At 40.2% G+C, this 19116-nt stretch overlaps 1 protein-coding gene across 2 annotated transcripts in view; it reads right to left on the minus strand.

Moving 5' to 3' along the window:
• The window catches only part of tanc1b (tetratricopeptide repeat, ankyrin repeat and coiled-coil containing 1b), a 102424-nt gene that overhangs the window by 8130 nt on the left and 75178 nt on the right, over window positions 1-19116 (minus strand). For both annotated transcript variants that reach the window (XM_069533238.1, XM_069533237.1), the window contains exons 11-18: window positions 16288-16519; window positions 15668-15834; window positions 12589-13196; window positions 10478-10586; window positions 10102-10224; window positions 7016-7252; window positions 6234-6419; window positions 5087-5165 (exon numbers count right to left, since the gene is read on the minus strand). In XM_069533238.1, coding sequence (XP_069389339.1) covers window positions 5087-5165; window positions 6234-6419; window positions 7016-7252; window positions 10102-10224; window positions 10478-10586; window positions 12589-13196; window positions 15668-15834; window positions 16288-16519 — 1741 coding nt within the window. The remainder of the gene's footprint in view (window positions 1-5086; window positions 5166-6233; window positions 6420-7015; window positions 7253-10101; window positions 10225-10477; window positions 10587-12588; window positions 13197-15667; window positions 15835-16287; window positions 16520-19116) is intronic.

Below are 19116 nucleotides of genomic sequence, written 5' to 3' on the forward strand. Positions count from 1 at the left end.
GAGAAAGCAAACACATTCTTGAAATGTTTAAACGCTCACATTTAATCGTCGGCTGCTGACGTGCGGTGGCAGATGGGACGGTTTTAAGTGAGAGCTGATTGCACAAACAGAGCGAGAGCGGCCACGAGAATCAGAACAGCGCTGCTCGCGTTTTCACCTCGGAGAGATTCGAGGTGTCGTATCTGACTGACATCATCCATCTGGATAAGCAGTCACAGAGAGCCAAACAACCCCACCCTCCATCTGCTCGAAATATGGATACCCTAAACTTGCAGCACAGCGAAGCACGATGACTTGAAGCAGCTAAACTTAGGCTCTTGTTTGTGCTCCTGGGAGAAGCATTAGCAGCACCTGGGATTGTTCTGGGGAACAATAGACGCACTATCAACATCAGTGATGATGTTCATTGAATTCTTAGAAGCTCTTCATGCTCTAAGTTCAGACTACTCCACCTTTAAAGTTGTCAAGTAGCCTTTTCAGTTTTCACAACACGACTTGCTTGCTTGTGATCGGGAGTCTTTGAGTTTACAGAGCGACTCAGGCTGGATTTATCCTGAGCAGTATGCTGTTAATGTCAGCTGCATTCAGTTTGTGTTTGTGTATGTATAAAAAAAACTGCCCGGCAGACAACAAGACATGACCCAAAACTGAATATAAATTCAACTGTTTTGTCCAAACCAGGCTTGGTACGTCAGCTGCCATCGGATCCAATTCCCAAAGGGCTTGGGTCGGGTATCCACATATAAATACATGATCTTTCATCAGGAGTAACCCCTGACTAGTGTGCGAGTGGTTTACTTTAATTAGTTTGTCTCTAATTTGTCCAGATATTTAGCAGCTAGAAATCTAGTTGGGGCCTTTTTATCGCATTTTTGAAGAGTTTGACACAGCAATTGGCAACTGCCTATCAAGAGGAGCAGCAGTTTCTGACTGTGACTCAGCAAGTGGAAAATCAGGCTAAAAGTCATGGAGTGTGAAATAGGCATTTAAGCCAGTCACACATCCTCCTGCTATAACAATTATTCCACACATGAGTGTAATCTCACTAGCATATTTCTTTATATCACAGCATCAACACTCTTGCACAGAACAAAACTCCCTTTTCTTTCTTATTTCACTGTGACTGCTGGAATAAAATCCTGTCTCATTTGTCTTATTTTCTACATTAAACTATTCATCAGCCTCAGCTCTCCTCTGCCTGCTCATCTATCTTCACCCTCATAGCTGCACTGACAGTGTCTTGAGGAGGAGCCTCTAAATAATAACTGTCAGAAAAAAATGCTGTTTCACCACCAGGCAGGAGAAAACTTCATCACACCGACAATCACAATAATGAAATTTCAGTTTAAGATTACATTTAAAAAATGCTTAAGGGTCTAACATTGTTCCCCGGGTTAAATTCATAAATGACTAAATTATGCATGATTCAATAATTGACAAAAATGTCAATTACAAAAGGTTGCAGGCAATTTATAAAAGGCAACACGGAGCCATTGATTGTGATTTGTAAAATGGAAAACTTGTTTTGCCTGGAGATGTAGCAGATGTGAAATCACCTGAGAAGCGTATTTTTGACAGCGCACATGTTGCTCTGCCTTCACCTCTGTTAAACAAACTCTAGATTCAGAAATGAGTGAAGAAGAAATTAAAAGCTCATGAGTGGAAGGTTTGTGACTATAAGAGGCATTTCACCATGTAAATTCCACATCCTTTTTACAAGCATAATAAAAGTCTAGCTGAAGAATCTTTTCTAATTCAAAAAAATAATATTCTGTGGTTTGATGACACAATAAAAGTTCCTATGATTGCTACTTGATGTGAAGTCAAGTGAATATTTTTTCCGAGGTATCTGAATACATCTGCCTCAGGTAGCTCATGCTGTGCTCCTAAACAGTATGAACACTTCACACTCTTCACATATTAAAGGAAATAAAAGTGAAGCCTTGTACAGAGGAAAGAGAAACCTTGAGTTCATTTTATAACGCACATTATCGGAATGCATTTACACCATTTTAACTCTAAGGCAATGTAACATTACAAAATACATTTAAACATTATATATAGCAAAAATCACATTTCGTGAGTTCACAATGAGCATAAATATATACTGCTTCCAATTAAATTGATTACTAGTGATATACATTTGCTGTAAGATGTTAAATACTGATTTTTGTGTTCACAGACAATTTTTTCATAAAATGATATTATATTTAGATTTAAAAATTCAAGTTTTCAACTGACAACAATTTTCTTCGCCTTAAACGAATCCTGCTGCTGCTGCGTGCTCACAACAATGAGAATGATTGGACGCACTTAAATAAGGTGTTTTACGTCCCTCGATAGGATTTTAAAAGATGAAGCGTGCACAGATGTGCAGTGCAATGAGCCTGCCTCTATTTAAGCAGAGGAGAGCCTGGGTCTATTTGCATAAAGATGTAATATTCCATTGAATTTTAAATGTGAAATAGATTTTCACAGAGACAGGTTCTCGGTGGAAATTTTAATCAGAGAGAACGATGAAAGGCCAGTTTTTCAGTGGATATTTCAGGAACTTTTGTTCTGGTATTATCTGCATCAGAGCATCGGCTAATAACAGGCCAGATTATTAAAATAAACCTACATGCTGAGAGGCAGAAATCTGAGGTGAAACTGAGTTTTCATAAATGGTTATGTGAAAATGATTTCTGCTGTTTGCTTGTAGTGAGCTCCTGCCCTGCTGCATGTCTATCTGTGACACACAACTAGATATTCAGTTACTTTCTTTTTAAAACACAAACCTGGGGGCAAAATCTACATTGTGGTGAGAACCACGATCTCACTTTAAATCATTAATAGGTGGGTACAAAAATATGCTGCCATGTCAAAAGTTTGGGAGTACAGCCTGAGTGAGATTTGGGTGGATAACGACACAGATATTAAGTGAGTAAAACATTTCTTATACCAACATATCAGAAAATGTCAAAACAATTTCACTGTCAAATGATTCCAAAGATGTCGTTATCAAACCCTTATGACAAAGACATGCACCCGAGGCCTGATATTTTACAGTTTAACCATAAACCTTATTATAAATATCTATAAAGAAAAAAGAAAAAAAACACACCTAACCAAATATATAGAATTTGAGTTATTAAAAAACTGTATGTAAAATGTTAACAAAAATGCTATTTTTTTCTGCATTGTTTATTCTGTAGTATAAAAGTTTCATATCAGCAAACATAAACGCAGAATACAGTAACCTGTGAAAGGATCATTACTGTTATTTATAAAATGGTCAACAGGTCCTGGTTTTGAAGCTAAGCTACATATCAGGTTCAGTAATGTGAACCAAAGCTTTAAAAAATGGAAATAGGTTTTCCAAATGGAGCAGGCAGGTGTTTCTATTGTAGCAGAACACAGTTTCTAGTCACATCAATGGGAACAGAGCAGCAGTTGTATAGAGGAATATTTCAGAGTGACGACTCTTTGTGTCAGGGACAGTAATAAGGTCTAAAAGCCTTCAGTCATTTAGCAGGGCACGAGCACCCGTTAACCACGCAGTGGACAGCCTCTCAACTAATAGGCTGACCTACATTCCTGAAGCAGCACCAAACTTTTACTGATAAACGCTGCTTTTGACTGAGACAGGCACAAAGAGACTATTATTAAAATTCTTCCTTTTTTTTAATCTATTCTGGTATGACGGTCCACAAACAAGCATCAAACACAGTCGCTGTCAAATTAGAAGAGGTATGATTTGAACATTTATAGCTACAGATCACTGAACTCGCAGCATAAAACTCACACTTAAGATGAGATGCACCATTTCAAACTTTTTCAAAACATTCCTCCATAAAAATCATGAAAAAAACTAAAGCTCGAAAATTACATTGTCTCACACTTACATAATGTTTCAGAAATATATTTAGTACTTGAGTGCATTTGTCATCACATCACCTCCGCAGTGACTTTTGATAAATGAATCCAGTCGCCTGGATCCTTCCACAGTGTTTGATAATTCTGTAGATGTGGACGTGAGATTTGTCAAATTAGATTCTGCTCTGTGCTACTTTGTTCAGCTTTCATGTTACCAGCGTTACACCAGAGCATCGTCACCTCCTCCTGCTGCTGCTTTTAGACTTTACATTGTTTCCTGCTGCTCCACATGGCTTTTTGCACCATTACCTGACTCAATCTCAGAGGGCTCTTTAACAATAGCCTTGCTGTCCACGACATCTTATCCTGAGTATAGAGTCCATATTGAAGAAAAATGCTCGACATTAAAAAACTGTAATATTAGGAGAAGAAATCAATAATTTAATTGATATTATAACAATAAAGAAAAAACAAATAGGACATAAGTAGCAAGGAGGACCTGTGCTCACTGGAGTTTCACTCCTGCTGGATCCAAAATCTTGATTATTAACCTCATTCTTTCATGGGGAAACAACTAAACCTCTTTGAATAACGCACAGATGCAAAGAATGATAGCCTCGCTGTCGACCACTGCCAAACTTTTCCTCCACTTTAAAAGAGTCAAGTATTCAGTGCTTTGTAAAATTTTCCTCTGTCCTCTAATGTTCCCCGCTGAAATGACACATAGCCTTGATTATGACTTTTTTCTTGCAATATGACAAAATTTGTCTAGTAATATTAAAGTTTGTTATTACAGATTTTTAATCAGAATGTAATTCTACTGCACTACCCCTGCAACACCTAAATATGACTAGCAATGCATACAACAGATGGTGGAGAGACTTCAGAAATGCCCAAACTCTTGGCAGCATCCTAACACAGAGCACCAGAGGGATACTGTAGCTGAAATACCAGCAGCATGTTGGAAAATGATTGTTCAGAGGAAATACTGTGTTGACCAAACTCTGAGTAGAAACCCACATGACCACAATAACTAATGCTTTTAGCAGAAAAGTACAGCAGAGGAGAACTTGGAACGGCTTGCATAGCTGAGAGCGTTACTGTCGATGAGAGAGATCTGAGCTGGTCCACTGCAGCAGCATGCGATCACAGCAGTGTGGTCCAGAATGCTAAACCAGCAGGTGAGAAGACATCAGAGCCATGTAATGCAAAAAGATGGATGAAAACATACCTGTCTCTCCCCACAGAGTGTCGTGGCTATCAATTTGCACAGCGTGCTCATTACTCAAAGCCAGTAAGCTGCTCACAACCTGCCAAAAGAGAAACTTAGATTAATGGCATACTGTTTTGGAGCAAGATATCAAATAAGGCTTCAAGAGGTTATGGAACCTGCAAAAACAAAAAAGATCAGACACTGCATGCCTGAGCAAATTATTACTAATTAATCACAGCAGACGAGACGAGAGCACTGCTGCCGCCTGAACCTCTCTGTGAGGTTAGGTGAGTTGAGCACAATCTGATTAATACTTGAACTTTAATGGGGTCTCCTTCTATATGTGGGTTGACAGCTTAGCTTGGCCCACTTCTGTTATTCTAAGCCGGGCCTCAGGATCCCATTCCAGCTAATGAGGAAGCCAAAATAAGCCTTGAGCCTAAATTGCACCTGGGCAGCCAAAGGCAGTGCGCTGTGGTTGATCCTTGAATGCTGCTTTCAAACACACAAGGCCAAATAACACTTCAAACTTGAAGTCGTCCTTACTGATTGAAAGATGTGCTCAGATTTAATTAAGATTTCTCTCTGCTCTTGTTGCTGGGAAAATACACAGGAAAGACTTGTGTTACTCTCAATTCAGTAAGTATTTCATTTTTGCATATAGGGTTTATATATGTGGTAGTCAGTAGCAAGCTCCACTCAGCACGTTATTTTTTTCATCTGTATTTGCTTGTTAGTTAGCACAATTATGCAAAATCTACTCTGATTTCCATTTTGTGAAGGGCTGACCCAAGAACCCATTAATTTTGGAGGAGATCTAAATAAATGGGCGGATCAAAGATTTTTTATTTTCTCTTCCGTGCAGCGTTTCCCACAGAATTAATTCAATCTATGGCGCTAGCAGGGGTGCACATGCATGAAGGTTGCTCTCACACGCAACAGATTCCGAGTGACAGAGATACACAGACTGAGGAGGAGAAGTTCTCATGTGACAGTGAAAGAATTGCATTCATGTTCTCTTGCAAATTCATTTCTTTTTGTAACAGCTATGGTTTCATTATATAGACATAAAAAACTCGCTAGTTTCTTTATCATATCTTCAGCTTGACAAAGTGTTTTTATACCAGAGGGGACTGGAATGTGTAAATATATGTGTCAGTCATACCTGTGTGTGTCCCATGCTGGAGGCTGCTATCAAAGCCTGCTGCAGAGCTTTGTTCTTCAGAGCACTGTCCTGCTGCTGCCCCTCGGCGCTCCATTCCAGCTCCAGCAGGTACTGGATAATCTCTGGGTGTCCTCGAAGAGCAGCATGGACCAGCGCACACTGGCCGCTCTTATCCATGTGATCAACCTGGCAGACACACAGGATTTTTGGTTATTCTGGCAAGGGGACACAGAAAATACATCCAAAATCTCAGGTGAAGGTGCAGCATGTTTAAATAGCCACAAATATCCAAGTGGCTGAGTAAAGTCTGTGCAGGTGCCCGTTTAATTTCTGTGATGAAAGAGAGGATGATTCCAAACTCATCTTTATTTCTAGAAGCAAGTGCCATTATCCATCCATCAATTATATTATATTACCACTTATTATTTGAGGCTCGTGAGGAAAGGCTGGAGCCAATCCCAGTGGGCATTGGGTAAGAGGTGGGGTACACCCTGGATAGATCGCTGGTCAATCATAGGCCAGAAAAACATTCAGTCACAGTCACACTCACATTCACACCTACGGTCAATTTAGAGTCTCCGATCAATGCTAACTCCAATCTGCATGTTTTTGGACTGTGGGACAAAGTGAGAGAAAAGACACGCAAGACATTGGAGGACATGCAAACTCCACATATAAAGGCTACAAACCAGGAACCTTCTTGATGTGAGGCGCAGGTTCTAAGCACTGCACCACCATGGCACCTTAGGGGAAGGTGGTTAATCAAAAATCAGCCTCCTCACCTTTGCTCCCCTCTTGCTGAGCAGCATGACTATTCCCAGGTGTCCTGCAGCAGCTGAGAAGCAGAGGGGGCTCATGGCATTTTCGGAGACTACATCCACACTGGCACCAAACTCCAGAAGCAGAGAGGCAATTTCCTGGTGACCGAGGTGGCATTGGACGCAAAGCACTGGCGCGTTGTTCAGGACCTCCGTGCGGTAGTTCACGTTGGCCCCGCCCAGCATCAGTAGACGGCTCACCTGAGCGTACAAAAGTGAAAACACACACAGCTGGAGTTGGAACAATGTTATCAAAGCATACTCGACCATCTGTGCTACTATTGTTGCTCCAAACTATTTTCAATTGAACGCCCGCTTATGCAAAACAACAGAAAATATGTATTTTAGGTTTGCCTGAATTAAAGATAAATGTAGTTGGTAAAGTTAAGAAACAGAAGACTGCTCTGCTGCAGTTTCGAGGTTAAAATCAGGCTGTGTTTAATCATGTGAATTGTTATGCACTCAGTACTCATCTTACAATTTCCCTGAAGGCAGATAAAACATTTTTTCCACACTATTTGACAACATTACACAAAGGCATTACTGTGCAGGTATCTATAAAAAGGGATCTTAACTTCAATTTAACAGCATGAGTTTGCCATTAAAGAAATTTCACCACATCTTCATGGGTGAAACTACTTTCTACGGCAGTGAATTTTTATCAGTTTATGACTTTTAGGGATTTGCAGTGAACATGGATAATGACTAATTTAAACAGCAGAACCATGATCTCAGATTCTTAGATATATTTATTTCTCTGCAAAAGCTTAAACAGCTTGGCCTAATTTAGAGATTTTCTCCAAGCAAAGGTCAGACACCAAATGAAGTGGTCACATTCTACTGAGGGGAAATTATCAAGTGTGTTACTCTCGTCCATGATTAGGAAATCAATAATAAATGTTTAGTCAAACACAAGCATCGAGCCAAATGAGTATCCGACAACAGGAAATTAAATTGTGTTATTTGCTGGATCCTCTTCCGAATAAATTAATGGCCATTCTTAGTTTACTTTTTTTCTCAGAGGACAGAAACTAGGTCATTCTGCGAGTGTCTCTTCCAGCGATATTAAACACAATAACTCACAAGCAGACGCTGAAGATGACAGAAAGTGATGGAACACCATGGAAGCACTAATGAAAAAGAAAAATGCTCCATAATTTTGCTCATAGCGACGATATTTTATTTGGAAATAATAGCCTTTCCAGGAGAAAGACGAAAAATGTTCTCAGCCTCAAAATAAATCTGGGAGGTAGACCCCACAATGGACGAACATTTGTTGAATTAGTGTTATGTTGAACAGTTGGTTAATAATCGCAGTGCATCAACTGTGTGGACCTCCAGAAGAAACAAATCATCAAGTATCCAAGAAGAAATATATATCATTAACTAAACAAATAGAGCAGCCAGTTATAGAATTTCTCTCTCATCCAAGAAAAAAATGTGTATGATATATTAAAAAAAATATATTGTTCCCAATTAATCTTGCACTGACCTCTAAGTTCCTTAAATTTCCCATTTGCTTCCCCCTTGCACACATTCAATCTGTTATCTACTTTCCAATTTCCTCAAAATATTTTTAAATTTCCTTGTTGCTTAAATGAAATGGAGAATGCCCGACCAACGCGTGACACATAACTGACTAAAACTGACTATATTAGCCCAGAAATTCAGCCACTAAATGGAAGTGATATTAGAACAGACTCAATCTAGATCTAACAGCCTCTTTCATGTAACTTGTTAAAATGTTAAAGCTTACAGAAACAGCTTTAGAAAAAATAATAATATAATTATTATATAATCATTAGAACGAGGTCATTCAGTGAGTGTCTCTTCCAGCGATATTATTAATTATTATATAATTATATACATGTATATATAAGTGTAAAGGTTTAAGTTTTATTTACTTTTTTCTACTTTTTGTTAATTTTCATCTAAAAGTTTCAGCTAATTTCCACACATCTTAACTTAACTTAGCTTTGACACATGCTTCTCTTTCTTTAGCTCAGAATTGGTCTAAATAGAACGGCGTCTGGGTCCGGATCTGGACCGTGGTCCAACAACGAGTAACCTCTGTCCTATATCTATCCTTACACCATAAATTCAAAGACATTCTCTTATTATTACACATAAGCAAGAAGAAAAATGGGAAATATTGCAAGACATAAAGGTAGTATTCTAATTTAAAGAATGGAAAAGGTAGAATTTAGGATGCAAAAACACAAAAATTAGGTCAAAATATAAATTCTTATAACATGTCATGGCATTGTGATTGAATAGCAAATGGAAAATGGATTCAAGAGCTAGAATGAAAAAAGTTTGGAGCTGAGGGAGAAAAGTTCAAGCTCTTATTTTTACAGTCCATTTGGATGATGGGACTCAGTATTATTACACGCATATTCATTTTCACTTTTGCCTGCCTGACAATGACAGTCACTTTTGTCCGTACAGACGAAGCCCACGGATCTGACTGAGGCCAATAAATCAAGATGCATCAGTCTGAGCCAATGAGGATCTTTATTCTGCTTTTAATGGTGGTTTCAATTGTTAGTCTGTGCTGAGCTCACACCAGTGTGAGTGAGGAACAGAGCGTGACATTTCCTATGATTCACAACTTGATTGTCATCTGTGCAATTACAAAAGCAATCAGAGAGGACATTTAATGGTGTCACTAATAACACTTTGCATACTAATCATTGTGAAGTTTGATTTGAGAGTTTTAGGGGAAAATTCTTTTGACTGTGGAAAGAGAGGTCATTTTTTGGGCTGCAACTATTGATCATTTTAATAATGATGTAATATATAAATCTTTCATGATTCATCACCTAATTTTTAACAGTCAAACATGGCAGGAAGTTTCTGTCATAAGTCACCAGATTCTACTGTGAAAAAAACCTGAAGATTCTATTTATATCGACTGTAAACATTTCAACATGACATTTCAAAACAATAATTGATTTTTATTTTCATTATCTAATCAGCATTGATCTAATCTAAGTAGGGCTGACAGTCTCAGGTCCATGTGACACACACAAGCTGGAGAACATCTGTACCTTGACGTTGGGGGTGTAGAGGTTCCTCAGGGAGGCCAGAGCTGCAGAAAGGCCATCGGCACTACAGCTGATCCACAAAGCCTGCAGCACACTGGACGACACACCTGTTTTCTTACTCAGGCCCTGCACACACACACACACACACACACACACACACACACACACACACACACACACACACACACACACACACATATATATGAATGCATACATAACATCAGTGAACATGAGCTGCACAAGCTGTCAGTGTTTGACTTCACATGCCATGGCTTATCCACAACACATGAACAGAGAGTGAACACCATGAAATTCCAAGAGGGGATGGATTTCAACCACAGAGGAATGCAGGCAGTATGTATATATTCAGTAGTTGTACCTTGAAGATGTGTGCTTTGAGGATGTGATGTCCCAGCTCCATGGTCTGCTGGCGATTCAGTTTCCCCTCTTGGCGGGACAACATGAAAGCCATGAGAGCATGTCCGGTCCTGGATTAGAAAACAGAAATTAGAGTCAGCGGTACAGAGTAGCACTTATATACTATGGAGTGTATGTTAATTATTTTGTTGCATACTTAAACATTCATAAAAACCCATTTGATTTTCAGCTTCACGTTTAACTCTGGATCATTAACGGTCTAGTGCGGTTAGTGTTCATCTGCCTTGTCTAATATTAAATTACTTTATTCATCCTTGTCATGAGGAGCACCTTGGCACTGTCGTGGAGACGGTTGAGAGAACGAGTGTCAAACCCCTGGGTTCTCCTCTCAGTCGTCACTCAGACACTATTGTGCTAATTAATGCAGGACTTCATTAAAAGGACATGCATGATTGCAGATCACTTTGATCTAGTTAAAAATTTCTATCTGTTCGTGCCCTGGCGAACACAAGAGGCAGCACAGCAAGCTTTTTGTGTGCATGTGCGTTTCCCTGTGCCAGACCTTCGAGCCTTTGTTTTGCAATGACAGAGTTGGACTGCTGTGAATGACCAAACTCTGAAGCTCGCCTCTGGTCGGTGTACGAACACCAGCGTGTGATCAGAGGTGATTCTGATGAGCAGCGGTGAGGAAAAATGGTGAGCAAAAGTTACATCATCCAATTTATTAAGTGAGAATGACTGAGACCTCTTATGGAGGTGCGTGCGGAGGATCTGTAATTACAATTTTCTAAAACAAAACAAAAAAACTACAAGCATGATAAGAAGGTAATGATCATGTTCAGAAGATTTAAGAATCTTCTTAAAACGTTAATGTCAATGGAATACACAGTAAAATCAGTAAAGAGTAATAAATACATTATAGTAAAACTGATGTGAAATGTTAAGGCCAACATTTACCAGGCTTTTTGCTTATTTTGTAGTCTTTTCCTTTTGCATGATTGGCAGGTCAATTTCTACTGTGTGCTTTCAGTGAACAGGGACGTTAGTAAACACAAGATCATGGGAAAGACTTTAGCACAATACAAAAATTCAAAAATCTAAATTTTACACCAAAATTAAGCCTAGTTTATGCTTCTGCGTCACGTCCATGCCGTACCTAAACCGTGGACGTGACGCAGTCGTTGAGCATTCGAAGTTCTGCGTCGAGGGAGCGCGTTGCTCTGCAATTCACCGCCATGCCGCTAGGGGGGTGTGGCTGTGTGTTTGTGTGGTTATAGCCGAATCCTCGCTTTTTCTTCCGTAAAGTAAAGTTAGTGGATATACGCAGGTTTGTTTTAAATGCAGCTTAACCCGCTTACAAAGGCTTTTGATTCCTTTTTCATTGCAGTAAAGGAGTTAACTTTTCTTTTCTTTTTTTTTCCAGGTCATGAGAGTCTTGTTAGACATCACAAACGCTGAGGAAACTGAGATGCTCTCTCACCTCGATGTCTCACCAAATTTGTGCATTCACCCGAGTGTCATATTTGTTTCTCTTGGTGTCTGAGCAGGAGCCAAGTAAAAACTATGTCTACTGCAGTCATGTGACCTGGGAGTGAGTGCCGATTGTATCCATTCCCTTTGAGGGGAAAGCCAGACATTAGTGGCTGTTAGTGGGTTTTTTGACCAGTCTAGAAGGGGCATCTCACTTACTCCACCAAACATTTAGCCTTACTCTGTGCACTTAGTTCTTCATGTCAGTTTACTTTACCTCCAAAACAGGCAGCTATGATTCACACATCCTTAATAACTAATTCAGAACCACACAAAGAGGTAAAAACCTCTAGAACAAATGATTAATCCTTAAACATGTATGTGCTTGTTATTTTTAGTCAAAATGCTGATTTTCAATAAGTCCCTTCAAAACTACAGGAGGGACATTTTGATTAAAAGTCAAACTGAGAATAATTTTCTAAACTGCCATGTAATTACCATCATGTATTAAATTATATTTTACTGCAGATTGTAGATGCAAGATCCTGGAACTAGCCTGACTGCAGACTTGTAATAGTGACCCACAGTTCTACAGGGAGAGCTGCTGAGTTACTAGGTTTCATTAAAAAGCAAAGTACCGACCTGGGGTCACAGAGGAAGTCCGTGCTCTCTCCATCAGCTCTCCACACCAGCCACTCTCTGAAGGATGGGTGGCAAAACATGCGCGTCTTGTCTCGCCTTTTGATGAGGAAGCACGAGAGCAGCTCCATGCGCTGTTGAAAGTCCTCCCACTGCAGCTCACCTCGGACGAAGGTGGCGTTGATGGCCTGGAACAGCTGCTCGTCAGTCATGGGGTGCAGTGTGGCGAGCGCCACGTTGAGGATGGGCAGCGAGCGCTCGAAGGCTGAATTAGTCATGAACTTCATATTGCACTGTAACTGGTAGAGCTCGGCCAGCGAGACGGGCACCACTTTGTAGCTGGCACTTTTGATGACGAGGTGACCTCTCTCGAATAGGTCCAGGGTGAGCTTTAGATACAGGTAGGAACCCTGGCTGCGGGAGATCAGGTGGCTGCTGAGCTTACCGACGGTGATGGGATCGGCCTTCCCATTCAGGCTGATATTGTTCATGATGTCTTTGCTGCCGTTGATACGGTACTGGATATATGCGTTGAGGTCGTTGCTTATCTCTTTGTTGTCATTGAAGTCATCAAGGGAGATCTTGGAGAAGGGCAAAAGGCTGGTGATCTCCTATGGAAGACACAAGATAAAAACATTTGAAGTCAGTTTTATTCGAGAAATGATGCTGTTCAATTTCCTTCTGTAACAATGACAAAAAAAATCTAAATTACATCTCAAACATAACAATAAGTAGTTGTCCTGTTAGTCTCTGCGGTATTAATTGTATCTCTTATTACCACAACATACAAATAGAATAATTATGCCCCAAAGCATCCTTCACATCCGGAGAGACCTGCCATTTCAATAAAAATGTCCTTGTCTGCTATTACTATCAGAGTCTTTGCGCGCTTGGAAAGCAAACACAACACTGAGCTATCAGGCAGAAGCAGACGCTTGTTACTGTTGGAAATGTGTCTACAACAAACAGGTTCGGGGAGAGTGAGTATTACGAGGCAGGGGATGGATGAGGAAGTGGACAGCCAGTGACCAGAGGTCTGAGCCAAAGCTCACATTTCAATCTATGTCCTGGGGGCTGGAGAAATCAATGCACTTTAATCCTGCTATCCCCTGCCTGTCTGAGGCTAGAGAAGCATCACCTCAGTGAGATAACACTTCTCTCTCGCCAAGACAAGGTACCTCAAACATACAAACACACAACCAAGAGTCTATGAAATATACTGATCATAATCCACAAGATGGGTGAGGTGCTACTAACACCTCACATATATGCCAGATATTAGTTTGGCAAGCAAATCCCAGAACTGTGACACTATTCATGACACCTCTGCTCACAAATATGGTTCTATTGTTAGAAACTGAGAATATTTTTTCAAGGCTTCCTTTCTTCCTTCCTTACCACAGCCTCAACAATGAAACAGAAAAGGCTTTTCCTTGGTTAATTTACAATCCTCAGACACTGTGACATGAAAACTGACTCTAGAGCTCAGAGGTTACGACACAAATTGCTTCCAATTACTAGAGTTGCCACCTCGGTTGCTTTGCCTCCTCCAGTTGACATGTTGAAGGAAAAATAGTCACAACCTTCCCTTCTGTTCCAGAGTTATTGTGGTAAATAATGGATAGAAAAGAGGTGTCTCTGAAGAACATCATGACATCACAGTGAAGTTCACCTTTATACCTTTATACATTATCAGTTTCTCCAATAGACTAACCATAAAGATGCATGATATGTCTCCACTTACTCCCACGATCCAGAAATTAAGCTAAAATGTGTACTTTTATTTTTGTCCATGTCCTGTGCAGTAGCATGGATGAGCCTGGGATTATGACCTATACTGCAGCCCACAACCAGAAGGGGGTTGATATGCTTTGGTTTCAGCTTTGAAGAACTATAATGTTGTCCATCTTTCAATACAGTCAATGGTCTATCCATGGTAAACGTTTGTGCCAAATTTAAAGAATTTCCCTCGAGGCGTTCTTGAGAAATCAGGATATATAACGAGAATGTGAGGGACAACCAACCTGAAAACGTAATGGCTCTAACTTTGCCAGCACAACATAAAAATGTCTGTCAGAGTCCACCTACACTCCTCACAGAAACATTTTAAGCAAATGGCCTTGTACGTAGTCAACTGGAACATCACTGCAGTTCATAAACACAAACTGACGGATTGATAGATTTGATCAGATGAAGACAAAGTGTCACGACTACATTATATTGATTTAACACAGAGAACCTCCCAGAGAATTAAAATTTCTCTCACAGTTGCAGGGTACAAACAAATGGACTCAGCAGACTGCATGCTCATGGACATTACTCTCAGCATGGCCACTGCCTGAGTATTAATAAATTGAGTTCTGGATGACAGTCAGATATCACATTATTATTCCAGGCTCAGCGCTTCATCTCACCAAGAATAAAAAAACAGCCGTCCTGTGTCTCATCAAGCATAACAAAGCCTCAGCCTTTGTCAGAGTGAGTTCAACACAGGCCCAGTCCATCTCTGTAACTCATCGACCTAGTGTCACCAAGCCAGTCTAGTTTTAAGTGAGTGACTCCTGTCGTGTACTCTTGATTCCTGATACTTCCATTCCTTTGAATATCTTTGATAAAAATGACTTTAGAAGGAGCAGATCAGTGCAACCTTCAACTTTCACAATTGTCAAAATCTATAGGGTCCGATGTCAAGTAAGCAAGAGCATCGAGAAGTGACAGCCAATCTGACTCGTGGTCTGTTTTACTTTTGTCCACTGACATTGTTATGTTCGACAATTGCATTGGGAGAATTCTGAAACCAATGTAACATACCCACTGATTATTAGCTCCACCGAGGAGGTTGTTTTTCCATGTTTTGTTTGTTGGGTTTATTTAACCGATTTCCAACCAACTTGGTGGACGGATGGGACCATAGATAAATGAATAATTGAGGTTATGAGACCACTTTCTTTTCTAGAACTAGAACTAGAAAATCAATTTGAAATGTTTAACCTGTCTCAACAATGATAGTTTGAATAATATATATTTGTGGTCAGACATTACGAGCTCAGTACAAGTGTTTTTTCATTTAGTTTGTCCTTACCAGCAAGTTTACCCGGACAGTGACCACGAGTTTGAGCCATGAGGGGAACTTGGCAATTATCTTAGTGATGAAGGAGGCGATGGTGTCCCCGTAGTCAGGCTTATGAAACTCTGCTTCGTTCAGCCCATCTATCAAGATGATGTGGTCGTCCTCTGCAATCTTACGCTCTGGAAAAAATACAGGGGATTTAAGGGAGGAAAGAGGATGTGCAGTGAGGTCACATTATTAGCTCAAACTAAACTCCCCCTGAGTGAAAGTACAGCAAATTCCTTTACTAAACTTCAGTCTCTCAAAGGTGCAGTTAGTTTGAGTGGTATGAACCTTTATTTTACTTAGTTCATCATCTACACAACCACTGCTCCCGAAACAGTTATTACTTTCAGTGGTAGCCGGTTGAGTTAAAGGGGAGGAATAAAACAATCTTTCATACACATCTAAATCTTATTTGACAACCATATAATGCTTGCAAGCTGTCTCTTTAAGAAAGAGCAAATTAAACAAATTCTTCAGTCATTACAGTTGTTTGGCAGATGTTTTTTTGTCTTAAGAGCTTTTTATTTATCCCATACACATACTCTAGAAACAGAACACTCTTTGAATGTTAGGCAACTGTCTTTTACCTTTACGAAGGTTAGCTAGTGGCTCCAGGACACCCCTCCGGAAAGCGGCCATCGGGTCCTGGACGCAGGAGCGCAGACTGAGCATGCTCTGGAGGTGGGGCTCTTTCAGCAGCAGCTCCCGGTACGCACCGAGCTGGTGAGCTCTGCACAGCAGGGCTGCAATACTATGTACAAACTCTGGTACCAAGCAAGTGTATGTGTTGTCCGCCTGGCAGTAGTGATACGCCACCACCTGGAACACAGAGAAGAGGGAGGAGAAGCAGATGAAGGCAGAGTGAACCCAAAATTAAGATGAATGAAAACATGTTGGAGTGATGATTGAGGGGTTTTCTTTAATTCACATATAAAACAAATTTGTTTTAGTGTATGCAAACCTGAGAACATGAAATCACCTCAAAACAAAGAAAACAAAACTATTGATTTAAAAAAAACTCAGTGGCTCCAATATTAATTTGATGCCTTTTATATTCATAGTGTCGATGAATTCATATATTATCACTGTATCTAGGTTGAGAACATGATATCATCTGAGTCAGCACAGAAGGGATGATGAAGTAACTGAGCAATGGCTGACCACCTCAGACAAAGTATGAGAGCAGGTTACTGCAGTGTTTCTAAGTGTAAGGAAAAGGGAGGAACGGGGGATAGAGATGAAGGAAGGAGAGATTGGGGGATGTGTGACTCTGTTCTAATTGCAGGACAACCTGGGGAGCTGACGCACTTACAGGAGCAGGTGACGTCTCCCTCCCCTGGCTCTGCCTGCCTATTGCTCCATCAACTATGATGACCAGCTTCTTGAAAAGTAGCTGACAAAAGCTTAAGGCTTAAAAGCCCTAGCAGGCATGGAAAAAGTCCCCCCACTTTATATTTTATTTTATTAAAGTGTACTGTACTTCAAAATGCTTCAGGCAAAACTTTCTTCTCAGCTTTACCGCAGTGACATTTGATAGCGAAATCATATTTCTTTTATTTGTAATGGAGGGAATATAAACCACATGGGCCCATAAATCCAACATAAGCACTTCAGCTAAAACAAAGTGAGACACTGCCACAGTGTTCAGGGCTGCTGTGGTGGGAGAGGAACGAGAGACAGAGGCGTCGCGTCCGTCTTAGGACCACCACTGTGGCTCAGATGTGGGTGAAACCTTGCCTAGTAAAAATAAAATAATAATAAAAAAGACGATCTATAGATGTAAAAATAAGGCCACATAAAATCAGTATACATTCCTCACCAACTTAGAGCATTGTAATGATGCTGCTCAATGAGGAGAGAAAATCGAATTGCTGTCTCTTTTAAAGAGCTAGCGTGTTTATGAACAGCTAATTTGGTAGTTACAAAGAAAAGTTATTTAGCCAAACTAAATGCACCAGAAAAGTAAAGAATACAACAATCCTACAAGTTGTCGGATCACTGTGCAGTTCTCACTACACAACCTGATGTCTTGTGATCTGCTGCCTTGCAGAAAGATTTTGCGAAAACTTCCCAATTTACTGGCGACCGAAGGTCTCACACTACATGACGATTCATCAGGAGAAACTCTCATCTTGTATGTCTGGTCAACAAGTACTGTGCCCCGATTGACTGTTGGTGTGGCAGAGTCTTCAAGATATTTAGCCTGCTGGAAAGAGCTGGAGGAGGTGAACGGCATTTTCACACATCGAACACTGATTTGGCTCAGATCTGAGCTTCAGTTGGCGACTCCCAAAATTTGCCAGTGAGTGGAAAATCAGGCTAAAAATTAATGTTGTGTACACTTGGCACAAGTGTGCTATCATCATAACAATTAAGGAATAAAAATGAGAGAATAGGAACTTACAGAAAAACAAACAAACAGTGCAGCTGAAAAAAATCTAATATAACACTGGTAGAGAAATGTGTACTATCATTTATTATTATTATTATTATTAAGCCATGATGGTGCACCAGCCAAGTCAACTGATTTATTTTCATTGCACACAAAGAAGAGAACTTTTATGTGGTCGTTTAGTTTAAAAGAATTAAGACAAAATTCATTTAAAATGCTGAGAGACAGTAGAACACTTCTCATTCGGGTTGTTTTTATGTGCCAAACAAATTAAGAGAAACAGACTAGAGCTGTGCAATTATATTAAATGAATACAGTAACTTAAAGTTAGCTGATGTTTGTATGATTACAATGACTCTGGAGCTGCCAAACAGACTGCAGTAAGAGCTATCATGGTGTACAAGTCATGCAGACGACAGCTTCATCAGAGTCTTAACAACGATGATGAAACAATCCGCAGAGCACCTGCAGTGCTACTGGCACAGCAATGAATTTACTACTGAGCAACAATGTAAGAGTCCGATGCATAAACGTTGTGATAAACTATAAAACGTAATGACCTCAGTGCCTCTGTGAGACCATGTTTAAATCAACAGTTAAAAAGCACTGGAGGAGTTTAACAGAAGCTGCACGGTGTTGCATCAGTTTTCTGACATCACAGGAGCAGAGCTGCTGTTGAGCGTCTGCTGGAAACACTTTACACCATAATTGGCTTGAGGGAAACTGCTTTGGACATTTAGATGAGCCTCAATAGCATCCAGTCAGCTGTCTGGTGCACCAACGAGAAGTCCAACACATGTACAACAGTTGCCTCATGCAACATTTCACTACTAAGAAGGAATCCATGACATGAAAAGAGTGTTAAACCCTGAAGGGGTTAGAAGGACACCAGCATGTAATCGGTAACTTTAACACAAAACTGAAGTAGTCCAGTGAAAAGAGTCGAGTATCATAAAGCTGTGAATCCTAAATATTCTCTGAATCACAGTGGTTCCCATCTTTCTCATTCAAGCTTTCAGCAGGC

The sequence above is a fragment of the Paralichthys olivaceus genome, chromosome 10 (genome assembly GCF_024713975.1).
Source record: "Paralichthys olivaceus isolate ysfri-2021 chromosome 10, ASM2471397v2, whole genome shotgun sequence".
In the NCBI taxonomy this organism is placed as follows: Eukaryota; Metazoa; Chordata; class Actinopteri; order Pleuronectiformes; family Paralichthyidae; genus Paralichthys; species Paralichthys olivaceus.